General features: G+C 40.5%; 1 protein-coding gene across 1 annotated transcript; it reads left to right on the top strand.

Moving 5' to 3' along the window:
• Positions 1 to 3,176: 3,176 nt before the first annotated feature.
• stk17al (serine/threonine kinase 17a like) lies at positions 3,177 to 15,718 on the top strand. The gene is made up of 7 exons (XM_087808949.1): positions 3,177 to 3,423; positions 7,231 to 7,443; positions 11,825 to 11,969; positions 12,674 to 12,800; positions 12,885 to 12,933; positions 13,194 to 13,373; positions 14,465 to 15,718. Exons 1-7 carry the CDS (start codon positions 3,329 to 3,331, stop codon positions 14,745 to 14,747), a joined length of 1,092 nt encoding a protein of 363 aa, XP_087665075.1. The 5' UTR covers positions 3,177 to 3,328; the 3' UTR covers positions 14,748 to 15,718.
• Positions 15,719 to 15,983: the final 265 nt, after the last annotated feature.

Here is a 15,983-nt window from a genome sequence, read left to right on the forward strand (position 1 = left end):
TAGCATGTTTTATTTTTGGCATTCAAATTTAATTTAATTTTGGAACTATACTTTCTTATCATTTACAGTTTAATAAAGTTCTTTAAAATAAAAAATATTTTATTTCTTAAATGTACAATAAACATGCAATTATTCACAGCATTAGTGAATTTTTCATTACATCTTCTACAGCTAAAAGAACAATGACATCCAGCAAGATCCCGGGGATGACTGAGGACGAGAGGATACAGTCGACTTCAACAGCTTTTAAAGCTGATATTTTCATTTCAAAACAAATGAAAGCAGTTACAACTTTGTCGAGAGTCATACAGATTGTACATTCTGCAACTCCAGAGTCAAGTACTTGGAAAATACTATAAATATATATATCCCTTTAACTACAGTATTGGAAAATATAGCAATACATCGTACTGTGTTCCCTGTATCGTGATACGTATTGTATTGCCAGATTCTGGTTCATGGAGGAATCGAGTTGGAATCCTCAGGTCTATGGTTTTGTTCTTGTCTCACCTGGTCTGATGGCCCTACCGTAAAGTAAGATGATGCTTACCTCCTTTTACTAGAGAATGTTATTGTGAATATTATGTGTACTATTTTGTTTTTCTTTTTATGTCCTTGTCTCAGGCTCAGTTTATTAGTCGTGACTCTTTCTATCTTGGTATTGGAAATGTCTTGTCTCAGGTGTCTAGTAGCAACTTTTAATAGCTTTTAAAATACATTTGCAATATAATCACACTGTTATCTTTTAATACATCGTCTTACAACTCTACAGCTTTAATTCTACATTTAGGCCTACCTTATTACAGGCACTGTTGCAGTGTATTTTGAGAGCAGGCCATTTGATTGATTGGCACTATATTGTTATACAATACAAGCCCTCACTAGTAGTATCTATCTATATATTTTTTAACATATTTGTCTTCAGTTGGCTACATAAAGTTCTATTTTAACAACAAAAAAAACAAGTTATTTACTTTATACTGTTCAAAGCACATGAGGTTTAGCAATTCCAATAGACCGACCTTTTAGTATTAATTGATGGATAAAGTATAATTAAAGAATTCTGTAATGGGAAACTAAATCCTCCACTCATGGGGCAACTCCGTAAGCAGCTGTAATTCAAAGGAAGACTTGACGGAAAATGCGCTCCAGGTCGTACCAAGAGGCTGAACCCAAACAGACGTGTATTGACTCTATGCTAGGCAAGATTTGTGTGTGTGTTCTATGCCCAGGGTCACTCCAGGTCGCGGCCATTCAAACAGCTTCAGCTTAAGGATCAGAAAGTCCCTTGAGTTAAGGTGACACATTTCCCATGGAGTCCGGGTCATTGTCACGTCAGCCATAAATACCAAGCGCCCCCTCACAGCTGAATCCAGTCATGTTTCTAAATCGAACGAATGACTTTAGCACGAAGCTAAAAATGTTTTTTTATCTATATCATCAATCTCTTTCAGCTCAGCGGTACATGATGAGTTGTTTCCTGGGATGCCGAGAATTCCTCTTTAATGACAGGCAGCCTCGACTCTACCACAGGAAAGTTAGAAAAACTCCAGCCCTTAAAAGCTTTTCGTGGCCTCAGGGGGAAACTTCACATTCAAGATTGTGTGAGAAAAAAGTCAAGTATCACCTGCATAACTGAGGCGCACAGCAGCAGCACATACCAGTGATAACAATCAAACACACCTTGAATGCTAAGTGTGCCTGTTGAGTGACAACATCATTCTATTTAAGAACATTTGGAAGTAAACAACATTTCATTTCGCTTATGATACCGTCTATTTTCTTAAAGTACACGTTGGTGTTTTTAAATAAATTATCTGTAACTTGTTTTTTTGCTCTTCATATTACTTAAAAAAAATAGTTTGGCTTGTATCAGTCAAGTGCTGTCGAAACTCAATGTCTTCGCACCATTTGAATGTCCCTTGTATGTAAAATTTTCAGCTCAAGTTCCTGTGATAATTATCTCGGTTAGGAACGAGAAAAATGTACGACATGCGGCGCAAAACAGTTTTGAAAAACAAATGGATGATTAGGTAAAGAACGGTTTGTGCTACAGGTTATTGTCCTAATACATTTAAAATGTTGTGATTTGACCAAAAATACAAATACATTCAAGTGCACAATAAGTATATACTATAAGTTTACTATTGACATACTTAGAAAACAAAATAGTACACTGATGTATACCTGTACCTCTACTTCACTATACCATATGAAATGTATTTCACGCAAAATATACTACTTTTTTTGGGCAACTGTATTATTATGGTGATCCAGAAGTAAACTGTGCAAAGGATTATGGGAGTGTGTGATGGATGGTAGAAAAAAGATAGTGTTATTGTTAGATACACATAACATATAGTTTCAGTCCATTACATGTAGATGTATCTTTGTATACTTAAAATATTTATACTTTCACTAATCAGAATCAGAAGTGCCAGTGTCAACACAACCTGGGATTTTTCAAGTGGTCGCAGTATAAATAAAAATGAAAGAAATAAGATAACACACAAAATAAACCATCGAAAAAACATAACCAAGAATCAATGTTCATTTATTTTCTATTGGTATTTCACACAAAAAAACGTTATATTGCTTATTTTGTGTAAGATAAATTAAAAAAACAAGGTTATACTTAAGTATATCATATGAAAAATAATTTTATAATTAGGTAAATAAGTCGATGTTCTATGGGTCATTTTCTAAAAATGTAAAAGTTATTTGACCTACATTGAGTCAATGCAATAGTCTTCACCTTGACAATGTTTATTCTTAAGAAAATGGGTTAATTAAAACATATTAATGTAAAATGTCATCATATAATACAGAACACATTCTATTGCTAGTTGTCAGTGACAAACTGAAATAATAAATTGTTCTTAATACAATTAAAAAGAGGTTTTTATTATTTTAGTCGTGAATTAACTTTAAAAAGTGTTGCCGTCTATAAGAGACGTATTTCATAAGAAGTGACACAACGTTTGTTTTTATTTTAAATACCAAGCAAACGTGTTTACCTGAACCCGGAAGCTTCTTCACACTCGAACCACCCGGAGGCACTGCGAGCCCCGCCTACTTCTAGCGCCGCGGCGGCGCTCATTGGCTGTCCTCACGGCGCGTCACGGACGGGGGGCGGGGCCAGAGGGCAGCGTTTATTGTGAGGGAATGAGTGGAAGCACTTCAAGCAATTTAGCGCGTCTGCGTGTGTCATCCTGGACTATATCTCACCACAACCTTTTTTTTTTCTAGAATGACAATCTTCACCTGAACCCCTTTTTTATAAAATTAGTTCGAGGTGCCAGAATTGTTTGATTTTTTGTCTGCAGCAATGAGCAAAAGTGGAATGTTGAGTAAAATCCTGACCAGGATAAGGAGCGAGTCCTTCACTGCCCACTACGACCTGGTGGGCAAAGAGCTCGGCAGGTAAAGTCATTCTTATTTATTTATTTTTTCTTCTCACTTGTGGAATGTTTGTCTTGATTGGATTTCAGTTAATCCTCTGATCGAGTTAAGATTTACTCCCCTCTGCACGTGCGACTGGGACGCGTGTGGATTTTTTAAAATACTTCCCAAAATCTCGCGTTCCAAGTGCGAGAAAAGCTGGATGATGGAGCCTCGCACCGTGGAGCCCAGAATGTGTGGAGTTTGTAATGAGCTTTATGTGTCTGGCTGCACTTTTGTGTTGTTTTGGTGGAAGGATATGTTTCATTTCGGAGTCACTGAGAGAACTGTTATTGTTTTTATCTGATTTATTCTCCATTTTAAAAAGTCATAAATCTTTAATTTATACTAGACGTTGGCAGCTACAATTTCCTCAGGGGCCACATATCATACAGTTACTGTTGCGAGGGGAAACAAACAAACAAATAAATAAAGCGAGTGAAAAGCCTTAATATAATGGTAGCGCTAAAACAAGTTTTAAATCAATAACCTAAGTTAATTAACTTTTATTCTATTGTTTTTATCTGATTTAGAATAACTTTTTAAAAAAAGATTTTCAAAATATTCACTCAATCTTATTGACAGGCAATAAATACTCCCAAAAATGACAAAACAAGAGAACAAAATTCCTCAAACAATAGTCATTAAGAGTTGAACTAATTCATTATAAAAATAAATGCCAAAAAATGTTACTTTATACATGATCTGTCTGATTAAAAACAGTCATAAGTACCGCGTGTGGCCCCTAGGTTGTGCTCATTCTAAGTGTTTAATTGACAAATTCAATATCTTCCACTGTAATAATATAATTCAAATTTACTTTAAATTGTAACGTTCAGCCCTTTATTATGATGGATATAGTTTTTGTAGTTAGTTATCATTTCAAATACAAAAAGTAATGAGTAAATACATCCTTTTTTCTTCTTTTCTTATTGTGAATTCTGAAAGAAAGGCTCATAATTGACACATTTCTCCGCTGCAGCTGTTGCCAGCGTTTGTCGCTCGACTCAACTTTTTTGCTCCTCGAAATATTTCATCCGCTCTGATTTTTGTCTAGTAGCGATTTTTCCTCGTCAGTCACGCTGGGATTTACCGGGACGGCAGCCAGAACCAGCAGGGGCGCAGCCTGAGAGGAACAGTACGCCGCTGGCCTCTTAACACCCACTCTTCCCTCGCCCTGTACGCCCCAGTCTCCACTCATGTACTTTGACCCAAAACAACCTGAACCCCCCCCGGTCGCCGCTTCCTCGTTTTTACGCCCACGGGCGGTGAGCCAGGAGATCCGATTGGTCATATTTGTAACTGAATAATTGTGTTTACCGAGCTGTCCATCATTCAGTGTGTGTGGCTCAATGGAAGCAAATGAAGATACTATGTGACGTTCAATGGTTGCCATGTAATCCACAGACGTCACAGGACCTAATTCTTCAATCGAATCATGGGTCCGTCTGGGGGGGGGGATGACGTTGCCAGATAATGTCTCTGCAGATGGCGAGTTGCGCATCTGCCAAAACGCCACAGTGTGTCGACGTTTGCATTGGAATGACCCCTGACCCCGTCGCCAGCCTCTTAAAAAGACTTCATATGTAGTTCCCAGCCCACAGTGAACTCTGCTAATTAAGCCTGAATAGGCTCTGACGCGTTTGTGGCTTTTCATCCTTGACAATGTGTCGTCAACTTTCTTTTTGGCCGACGACTAGAATGTAGCCCCAAAACAGATTCATCCTCCGGCCTAGAACATTGGCACAATGAGTCGGGAGTAATGCTGTGTGGGAAACTGACCGGCACCCAGCTGACTGGACCTTCATTCAGAATTCTCTCTAAGCTCTGTCTTTTCAAGTCTCGGCGTTCAGTTTCCCCTTAATCTGTCTGTATTTCAGCTCATAGACCGTGACAGGGTGGCGCTCCCTGGTCATAAATGGTAGTCGTTTTTGGCATGCTGCGTTGGCTCCAAAGTGACTGTAGCGACGAGATGACCCCCCCCCCCCCCCTTCCATGCCTAGACGACCCAGCCTCGGGTCAGGTGGGTGGTCCAACTGGTCAGCTTTTGTACAACTGTCAAAGGAGAGAAGCAGGCTGTCGTCTGGGTGGAGGCGTCAATACAATCCCATTTAACCCCGTCAGCTGTGCAGGAGGAAACGGACAAGGCTTCATTATCGGCCTGGAGTGACGGCTCTGAACACGTTTGGACATCCTGCCCACACCCATACTTTTTTTATCACCTCCTAATGGATCCGTGTGGGTGACTCCCTAATTTTTAATGACAGTCATTCTTATCGCTTCCCTCCCGCTCGTGTTTTTCTTCAGATACAAATGTCCTCAGCTGTCAAGCGGGTCCATCCCTTTTGTGATTGCAGAGTGGCTTTATCAGGGTACTTGCCACTTCAGCGGCTCAACGGTCAGCCTTATCAGCCTTTTGTCGGACCCTCCCAGAGTCAAGAGAGTTTGAGAGGCTTGAAAATTGCCATTTCCGCACATTTCAATCTGTGCTTCACACTAAAGCGAGGGGTCCAAAATGTGTGGCCCATGTACCCATGTATGTATTTGTAGCCATGAAGGTTCTTTTTTTTGTGGCCATCCTTTTAAGCAAGAAACTCCATCTATGACAACGTCAGATGGTTAAGAAATAAAGATTATAACGTCGAATGTTATCATTGAAATGACGTTGATTATGGATTTAAGATTCACAAATTCACATGCAAACCGTAGAAGAAGAGAACCTGAATAATATTTGGATCAAGAACTTGTACGGCGCCCACTTGACAATCCAAAGGGTGGCATCACTCGCATGACGAAAGTGTGCATGAATAGAGGAATATTAACATCTAGTCCTACATAACGGATAGGATCAAGGTCTTTGAAAAAACAGTTGAAAGACCCCCCCCCCCCCCAGTCTGCAGACCATCCTTGCCAAGAATACCCCCCCTGGCCAGTTAATGCTAAAGTGCCCTTTTTGGGCCTTTTACACTTTTTTTTTCAAATCTTGGTCCAGAGAAACGTTCATTCAACCGATCACGGAGGTGCTGTATTAGTGGAAACCTTGGCTTTTTTCCCAACCTATGATTCCCTATTGTGGGAAAACGATGGTGCCTGACCGGTGTGACCTTATGGAAAAGGGAAGCCAGACGATCTCTGGATATGTTTGCCTTGAACATAATCCTGAAAACTGGCAAAGAAACATGGCCACCATCAGTTGCAATCTTTAGCAGTTGATCGTCTTATTAATCTTTGGTTTTGGTGGGGGGGTTTCTGTGGTCGGCAAGTCCCTTTTAAAAAATCTTTCTAAAGCCAAACAATTGGACGAGCTCAAGCTCGGAAAAAAACTTTGGCTTAGTTTAACCAGCTTGTGGGTTGGATTTTTGATGAAGGCTAATATATCAATAATATAGATTTCTTTTAACAATTGATTTTCCAGACTCTTAATAATAATAAAAAAAGATTGTCTTGATACATGGCCCAGACAATGGCTGCTCTGCCCTGCCATTGTCTGGGCCATGTATTTACAAATCTACACAACATCTCCACCTCCTACTACAACAGTGCTACGGGCCAGTAAAATTGATGGCAATGTCCACCACTTTTGTAGAAGAAAAAAAACACTATAATCCCCACTTCATGGCAGCTCAAGTTTCTCTGGTCAGTCAGTAATTTTAGCTCCTTTTCTCTCGTTATTTTATATAAAACCAGATCAAACCGTCTTCGTCGTAGGCCGCGTGGGCATAGACCATTACCGACCCGTTTGGAATGACCACTAAATGTGTCCCTCTGTTTATTTTTCTCATTTCCCAGGGGAAAGTTTGCGGTGGTGAAGAAGTGCATGGAGAAGTCGACGGGGAAGCAGTACGCTGCCAAGTTTTTGAGAAAGCGACGGAAGGGCGAGGACTGCCGCATGGACATCTTGAACGAGATCGCCGTGCTGGAGTCGGCCAAGGCAAACCCGTATGTGGTGGCCCTGCATGAGGTCTACGAAACCAACACTGAAATCATACTGGTTCTGGAATGGTAAGGCTGCTTTATATTTAAATTAAAATCCCAAAGCAAGATAATGTTAAAAAAAAAAAAAAACTGCCCTTTGGAGGGTTTGAATGTACATTTTCCTAAGTTCTGTCCGTGCCAGGAAAATGGGGATAAATATATTCAGTTTGAAAGGAGAGATGGAAAGTCATTAATCATCATTTTCCAGAGCTGCTAATTTCATGCTGAGGATCAGGGGAACGCGACGCTACCTAATCTACTTTGCCAACTGTGAGAAATCCCCACAATTAGAAGCATTTTTGCAAGTGATAGAGATCTTGTTGCATCCGGTGTTTTTTGCATGACAAAAGTGATTTTCATGATAATCGCTTTCGCGGTCTGGCTACAAAGACGTGTAGTGTGAGCTGCATATCACACGCATCTCTCACCTCAAGAGTTCTGCAGTTCCCTTTTATTCTCATAGCTGCTGTTTGTTCTTTAAAAAGTCGTACAAAAGACTTTCAAGACACAGCTTTTTCCCAGACAAACTGGACAGCAGCCTGACTGAAGCTACCTGCCCATTCAACAAAGTCACTATTTTGAGTTCCGTCTGGCTCCTCAAGGTCCACTAGTTAAGATTGGAAAAAGATAACTTTGATTGCTTCATGATACAGAGGGAAAGGACAGTTGGAAATAATGCAATGTGGCCGGTCTGTTCATTGCTCAGGCAGGCTGGGAGGCAAGGGCAGGGGTTTCTGACCTTTGACTGGAAGTGTGAAAGGGGAAGTAGCACCATGGTGCACCCTAGCATGCCTGCAGAGAAAACATTGTAGGGGGGGCAAAAAAAAACCAGTCGGATACTGGCTACGACTCCAATCTGGAAGTTTCTTCCATTTGACTCATTCTTATTGTAGCAGACCACCAGTACCTAAGAATGTATTCACTTCTTCAAATGTACCTTTTCAATACAAAAACAAAATGAATCGGGAACAATGCAAAACTGTTCTTGCTATTGTGGGTTTCTGCAAAAGCATCATACAAGCAAGACTTCTAAATAAGAACCACACCGCTACAGCTGTTTGCACATTCACATAAGACCACAACCACATCCTTCGTAATGTCTGAGAAAAAAGATGCGACTTGGATTTCTGAGTTCTTGAGAAGCACGACCGTAAGAATCCTTTATCGCACGACATCCGTTCTAAATGTCAAAAGCTCATTTACACTCAATGTAATGAGTGTCTTAACCATTTAGACACAATATTTATCCTCTTATGGTTAAACAAGTTGTTTGCTTTGCAACATTTGACATTTATTTTGTATTAAACATGGGCTATATTTCTTTTTGAATATTTGAAAGGATATCGTAACTTCATTTAGGAGATTCTTTACAAGTCTTTTGCCGATATTTCCGTCACTGCCTTTTTTATTTTAGTTGTTTGTGGCTAAACAATTAAGTGTAACTATTGTTACTACAAGATTGTGTATAGATAAATGTAGATACTGGTGCTTAAAGGTAAACATGCGATGGGAAGGTAAGTCAATATATAAATAAATAAATGCTACTTCAGTGTGTTTATAGATACAGTCCAATAACAAATCATTTTCCTTCGTACTACTTCGCTCACATAATTTTGCTGCTTTAATCAAGCAACAATTGTGGATAAAACCTTTGCCAATATTCAGATTTTTATCAAGACACTGACATCTGCAGGTAATCACACGGGTATGTACGCAATCTTCCCCAATTTGAGAAGAAAAAAGATCTTATCTTATCCTAAACTAGTATTTGAGCTAAAAAAAAAGATGCAACAGAGCTAATACTTGAACTTTCTGAACCCTCAATCTGTGGTAATGATGGTCCACTTTATTTCCCCATCTGTGGCATCGCTCACGTCGACCGCGTTAGTCTTATCTCATGGTCGGTAGAAAGGGAGGATGTCTGCCTTCACACTCGGAAGGATGCGGAGAATGAGGAAAATATTTGGACTTCAGGGAAGTATCAGATCATTCTTAAGTGCTTGCTTGGCCAGAAAGTGTGCAGTCTGCTGAACTTAAACAAGACGCTCTTTATGGGGGATGTTAAATCCTCCCGAGCTCTTAACTGACAATTTAATGACACTTTTGAAGCTGCTCATTTTAGCTACTTGATTGTGTGGATGGGTAGCGTAAAAGCTAATGGGTGCAGTCAGTGGTGTACTGCTTGGCGTTTTAAGTCCCTTTTTTTGGCCTTAAGACAAACATTTACTCATTCCTGCAATACGATTAAGTAACCCATGATCAGAGTTTGTAAATGGAATGTTGAATTGAAGAAGGTATGATGCAAGTTACTCATTTACAAGCATTTACAACATTATATAATTGATTAAGATGGGATTTGGGTTTAAATTAAAAAGTCATCGATGTCAGGAAATCAATTTACAAGTCAACTTGCACAACAGTAGAAGTCAGTATCCTCTCAGGGTCATTCTTCTGCTTAGGTGCACATTTAGGTAACTGGATTCCGCACCAACATTCTTTTGGTTCTCCCTTACAATTTCTTCATTATTTGACCTACTTCTGATCCTTTCATCCTGCCATTCATATGGGTTGTGCCTTGTCACCTGGGAACACCATCTGGGATTTGCCTTCAGGCCAGATCATTCCTCTTTTTGTTTCTCAATAGAAAGGAAATGTTGGTCTTTTGGCCAAGCATTAGGATATTGGTCAAAATGGGTATATAGTCTGAGTGGAAGATCCTCTCTGTGCATACATTATTGTGTTCCCCAATTTGTTCAGATTCAGATTTGTCTACTTTATCCGTCTATCACACCTCTGAATTGACTGCATTTAAACCATTCGCTCGACACTTTGGTGTCCCTCAAGGCAGACCTCTTGGTTGCTCAATCATTGCCTAGTATATCAGCATTGAGAGGTCCTTTTGAGACACCGTAACGACACCAAATACCCATTTATCCATCTATTTTCTACCATTTATTTCCCTATGGGTGTTGTTTTAGGGCTGGAGCTTATCCCAGTTTCTTCGGGCAAGAGGCTGGGGATACCCTGAACAGGACGACGGTCTGTTGCATGGCATACAAAGACACACAACCATTCACACACACACCCATACCTAGGGACAATTTCTCCAAGTTCCCAATCAACCTCTGTAAGTTTTTGGGCTGTGGGAGGGAACCTGAGTGCCCGGAGTAAACCCACGCAACATGGGGAGAACATACAAACTCAACACAGAAAGGTGATAAGTAAGCCCTCACATTTTAAAGTCTGTTTTGGTGACAATCTGGAATTTCCTGCTTGGATTTCTGTTGAGTTAATGCAATAAAAATGCAGTTGTGGAATAATGGAACTCACCTGCCTAACCGGTGGTGCATGCTTTCCTTATTTCCTCTAAAGATAAAACAAGCGTACGCTTAAAACCAATAAACGTTTTTGTTTGAAGTTTCATGTAAACACGCCAAGGTTTCCTTCTCCAGGAAAAGAGTAGATGGCAGATCTGGCATTCCGTACAAGAGCAAAACAAGATGAAATCTTGTAATGGCGGAAATCCTCCAAAATCAAACCAAACACCAGTTCTATTTCCACAGCTGAGGATCGTCAACGGTGTTCCGAGGGTCATCGGGCGACGGGGCGAGGGTGGGCTGGTTATGTAACGGAGATCTGCTGGAAAACATGTTTAACCCCCAACATGTGTTTTGCATTTTCCGAGTGAACTGTCTGCTTCGGGGGCGAGATCTGTGTGATGTAGCATCGAACATAAATCCAACCCGGTCTCATCTTCACGTTGTTATGCAAGGAATGACAAGAACAGGCAGGGATCCACACTACCGGATTTCACAACAAAATATCAGGAATCATCATCTGCTACTAACCGTCTCCCAAAACAAGTATCCTTCAGGTGTTTCCAATGGAAGGTATTTTCACGGTGCACCTTAGTTCCAGCCCCATATGGGATCATTTAAGACAAAATATTTAGACGTATGTGCTGCAAGCAAGTAAACATTCTAGTTATTGTTGACATTTTGACAATCCTATCGATGAATCAGGAAAATCAAGGGTGTCAACTTCAGTTATGAAGTTTCAATATTAACACCAACAACGTGTTCCATTTCTAGTAAAACATGTGGAAATATTTTTGGTTTCTGAACTTTTTTTCACCTACTTTTATCATTCATGATGGGGACTTTTATGCTAGCCATTAGCCATGCTAGGCTACGATCACTTTAAAAACACCGAAGTTATGCAAGACAGAACTCTGGAATCAGCCACTTCAGAGGAATGTAATTATAGACGTCAACCTCTCTTCCTGTCACTCTGTATTGTTTTTAAAAATATTCTAAAAGAAATGAAGCCAAACACAATTTTCAATGTGTGTTTAAGGACTTCTTATACTATCACTTGCTTATTTTCCTTCCTGTTCCTTTTTTCTCAGCGCCGCCGGCGGAGAGATCTTCGACCAGTGCGTGGCCGATAACGACGAGGCGTTCACGGAGAAGGACGTGATCCGGCTGGCGAGGCAGATCCTGGACGGCGTCGCCTTCCTGCACCGGAACAACGTGGTGCACCTGGACCTGAAAGTAAGTCAGGCTTTATCTTGACAAAGTAGGACAGCACATTCCCTCCAGTGTCAGACTAGGAAGGGATATGGTTTCGCTTATGCAACCGTTCGTTCGAGAGCATCAGTTCCCACCGGGAACCGGACTCGACTATTATGTTTTTCTTAAATGGTCTCTGTGGTAACAAAGTAGGTATTGCTTTGGGGTTTTTCCTACTTTTTTCATCAGTCCTACACGCAGGGGATTAAGTTTCCCTCTGAAGGTGAAATATGATCATTTTTGAAACGACACGGCTATAATTGAAGCGTGAAAGTAGGATGAAGTAATGTATTTAAAGAATGCGACCCAGAGATCAGGTCAGATGTTGCTCTTCTTATGTCACTTCTGGGTGTATCTTGGAACTTTGGCCAATCAGGTATTTCAAGGTTATTGCCCAACAAGACTTGCTTAAGTCGTTTATAAAAAGTTGAAAAAGCAAGTTCTCAAAGTTGTTTTGCCTGAAAAACAGTCCCAGACATGACTAAGGGTGTCGGACGCACTCGCCGTGAAGACATCCAAGTCTCTGGCAGGCATCTCCTCCCTAGTACCAACCCTTTGACAGGATTAGCGGATGATCCGGGATCAGGAGAGCCTTTTCACATCTCCTGCCAATGAAACATCCACCCTGCTCATTATGTAACACACCTTTTTTTTTGTCTAATCTTTGTGTACATTTCCATCTCCAGCCACAGAACATCTTGCTGACCAGTGCCACGCCTCTGGGAGACATTCGTATCGTGGACTTTGGTCTGTCCCGGCGCATGGACAAGATCACAGAGGTCCGGGAGATCCTGGGCACCCCCGAGTATGTCGGTGAGTGTTACCCCTCCACCCCTACTCTTGAACGATGTGTCTTGCCTCACCTGACTCGTGCTAACGGACTTGTTTTTATTGCAGCACCAGAAATCCTCAACTATGAACCCATCAGCACATCGACAGACATGTGGTGAGTAACACGCGTTTCCTTCTGTTTTAACAGATGTCATGCAGAAACCATTATCCTCGCGCTTTACTTTCTCGGAATGAAGAGACATTTGTAAAGCTGACATCATCGCAGCGGCTCAAAAGAGCTTTTGTGTCTGACTTTTTTTAAGTCATAAGACCCGACGCTTTGCTGTACTTTCACGGCGGATCACGAGCCACGATCTGAAGATTACAAAACTGCCCCATTAACCGCCTCCTTCTCCTCCTGCTCCTCATCATCAGGAGTATCGGCGTTCTGATCTACGTCATGCTGACGGGCGAGTCTCCCTTCCTGGGCGACGACAAGCAGGAGACGTTTCTAAACATCTCCCAGGTCAACGTGGAGTACCCGGAAGACACCTTCGAGGGGATCTCCTCGCTGGCCGTCGACTTCATCAAGTCGTTGTTGGTCAAAAACCCAAGGTGAGAAAACCAAACTTCAAATGCTCATATCTCCCAAAGATTTATACCGTCTTGAAAATTCGTTCTCATTGCTTTGCGCTCATATAAGTGTTATTACGGTAACCCACGGTACAAATGCAGTAAGAACAATGATGCCTAAATAATGGGTCAAAAGTTGGTTAGCTTCTTTGTGCAATAATTCCCTGGTAATCCCCCCAAAAATGCTTCTGAATGTAGGAATCTTGACTGTAAATAAGGCAGAGGCCGTTATGAGTTTACTGTGAGGGAGTGAGAATGTATTAAGTCAAAAGTAAGACGGCTAGTTACGCAGTGTGTGAGGCACTCGAAACAATTCTGTTTTGTGAAATGGCGCAAAATGTTGTCAAGTCATTTTTTTTAGACCTTGCAATTTTTTGATTTAATAGTTTGGTTTTTTCTAAACCGTCAAAAACTGACCATAATTTTAAATAAAGGTCAGATATAGATTAAGCACTAGAGCATAACAGACATTTGAACAATAATTCGGCCACAAAATAAACTTTACCGAGTTTTAATCGTAGTTGTCAACGATAAGAATTGTCCACCAGCAGCTCTTTAAGATGTCTGCTAAAGATTGTGACTCCCATCATGAAATTACTTCTTGTAATTATCTGTTTATGTAATATTCCCATTATGTGACCAACCGTCACCGATGACGCTTGATTGGTCCACATTTTGACGTCAACAAACTTGTTTTTCTTTAACTTACGGAATTATTTATTCACTTATTCAATAAACAGATGTACTAAATAAATATAGATATATTATTTTATTGAGCCTGGATACTTTGGTTTTGCCTATAGTACCTTGTTTTAATGAAGATTTTTAAAATCTAAAGTTGATTTAAGGAAAAAACATGTATTATTGTTGATAAAATGTTATACGTTTTCCACTTCTGACTTAAAAGTTATTTTTATTGAAAAGGCGTGTCAACCAGAACTGCATCATGTCCCAATTTGCATCTAAATTTCCTCAAAAATCATCCCAAAAGTCATCAATTTTATCAAGTGATCGGGTTCTTCCAGGAATTTATTATAAACTTTGAACTTATTGTCTTTATCTTGTGGCTACAGGAAGCGGGCCACAGCAGAAGAGTGCCTCGACCACCCCTGGCTGAACCCTCACTCGCATCATCAGCACCGCCGCAGCAGGTCGGACTCGCTACTGGAAGAGCCGGAGCTGAGTCCGTCAGAGTCGGACCCCGAGAGCCCGACCCCTCCCCCCGAAGTGGACTTGATCGGGTCGTATCTCACGTGCCCGTGCCAGGGCGAGCTGAAGACGGGCCGCGACGCCTTCACCTTCGGCGACCCTCCGTTCCCCACCCGGCCCGAGATCCAGCAGGAGCTGATCTGCTGATCTGACCTCTTGCGCTGGACTTGAACTGAAGCTACAGCTGAGATCAGGACCTCATTATATTTAATGCTGTAGCTTCTACTGCTGTGATGCAAGTGTTGGTTATTAGTGCCAGTTTTTCGCTGGCACGCGATAGGAAGGAAAAAGTGAAGACGTGTTACAGGTGGCTGTTGCTCACCGGTTGCTGTTTTCGCCCCATTTGCCTTTTGAACCAGCCCCCCCAGGGGAGCGTGGAGGAGCCACTTCCTCGGGAATCGCCTTAACTTCGAAGTGAGCTCATAAAAACAGATGAAGCTTTTTATGAACTTTGTTAGTAAAAGAGAAACACGAGAGCTGGGAATTGACTGTTTTTTTTCCAATGTTTATTTATAAAAGTATTTCGCCCCTTAGGTAAGCAGCGACAGTGAGTTGAAGACATGGTAGCATTCATACTTAAAAACAATCTTGAGCACTTTTTATATTTTATTCTATTTTGAATTTCATGGTTAGAATCCAAAGTCACACAATGTAGAAAAAGGAAAAAACAAAACAAAAAAAAGTGTCTTTCACCAAGTGCCACTTTGTCAACCTCACATACATTTCTCACGTTCAACTTTCTTTTGTGGGTTATTGCACAACTTGCACGGTTTCTTCTTTTGGGTACTTCACTGCAAAAGGTTTCAAACTCAAGTCGCTCTCGATTGGAGAAATTAGATGTTGTGTCTCAAAAGCAGTAAGATGTATATTAAGACTTAGTATTAAGATTATTGTGTAACATATTTTGTTTTCTACTTCAGTAAAATTGTTAGCATTGTTTGTCCGTCATCTTGTTATTTTTTCTATGATAATATTTACGTGCGTTTGTTTTGTTCGTTCTGCTCATTAATTTGGCAGGTTTGCACTTGTCCTCCTGGACGATCTATTAAAATCTAATAAATGTTGGCCTATGTTGCTAAATGTCATGAAGTAACAAATACATTTTGTATTAAAAGCTGCATTTGTCTGGTTTATTCTGAATTCCTGGTATTTTTTTTTAAGGTTTTTAATATTTGAACATCTATAGTAAAACTTTAGTACAGTGTGTATATAATAAAAACAGCATAGAAAATAATATATTGGTAGAGCATAACACTATTTGTTTTAGTGAAAAGTCGTATACCCTGTTTTCTTTTGTTTTTCTATGTCTTAATATGATTAGCATGTTAGCAATCCAGCTAACAATAGTTTTTTTTTATAATTTGGAATATTTAAACTGTCTTT

Source organism: Callionymus lyra, chromosome 15 (genome assembly GCF_982586985.1).
Source record: "Callionymus lyra chromosome 15, fCalLyr1.hap1.1, whole genome shotgun sequence".
Classification (NCBI taxonomy): domain Eukaryota; kingdom Metazoa; phylum Chordata; class Actinopteri; order Syngnathiformes; family Callionymidae; genus Callionymus; species Callionymus lyra.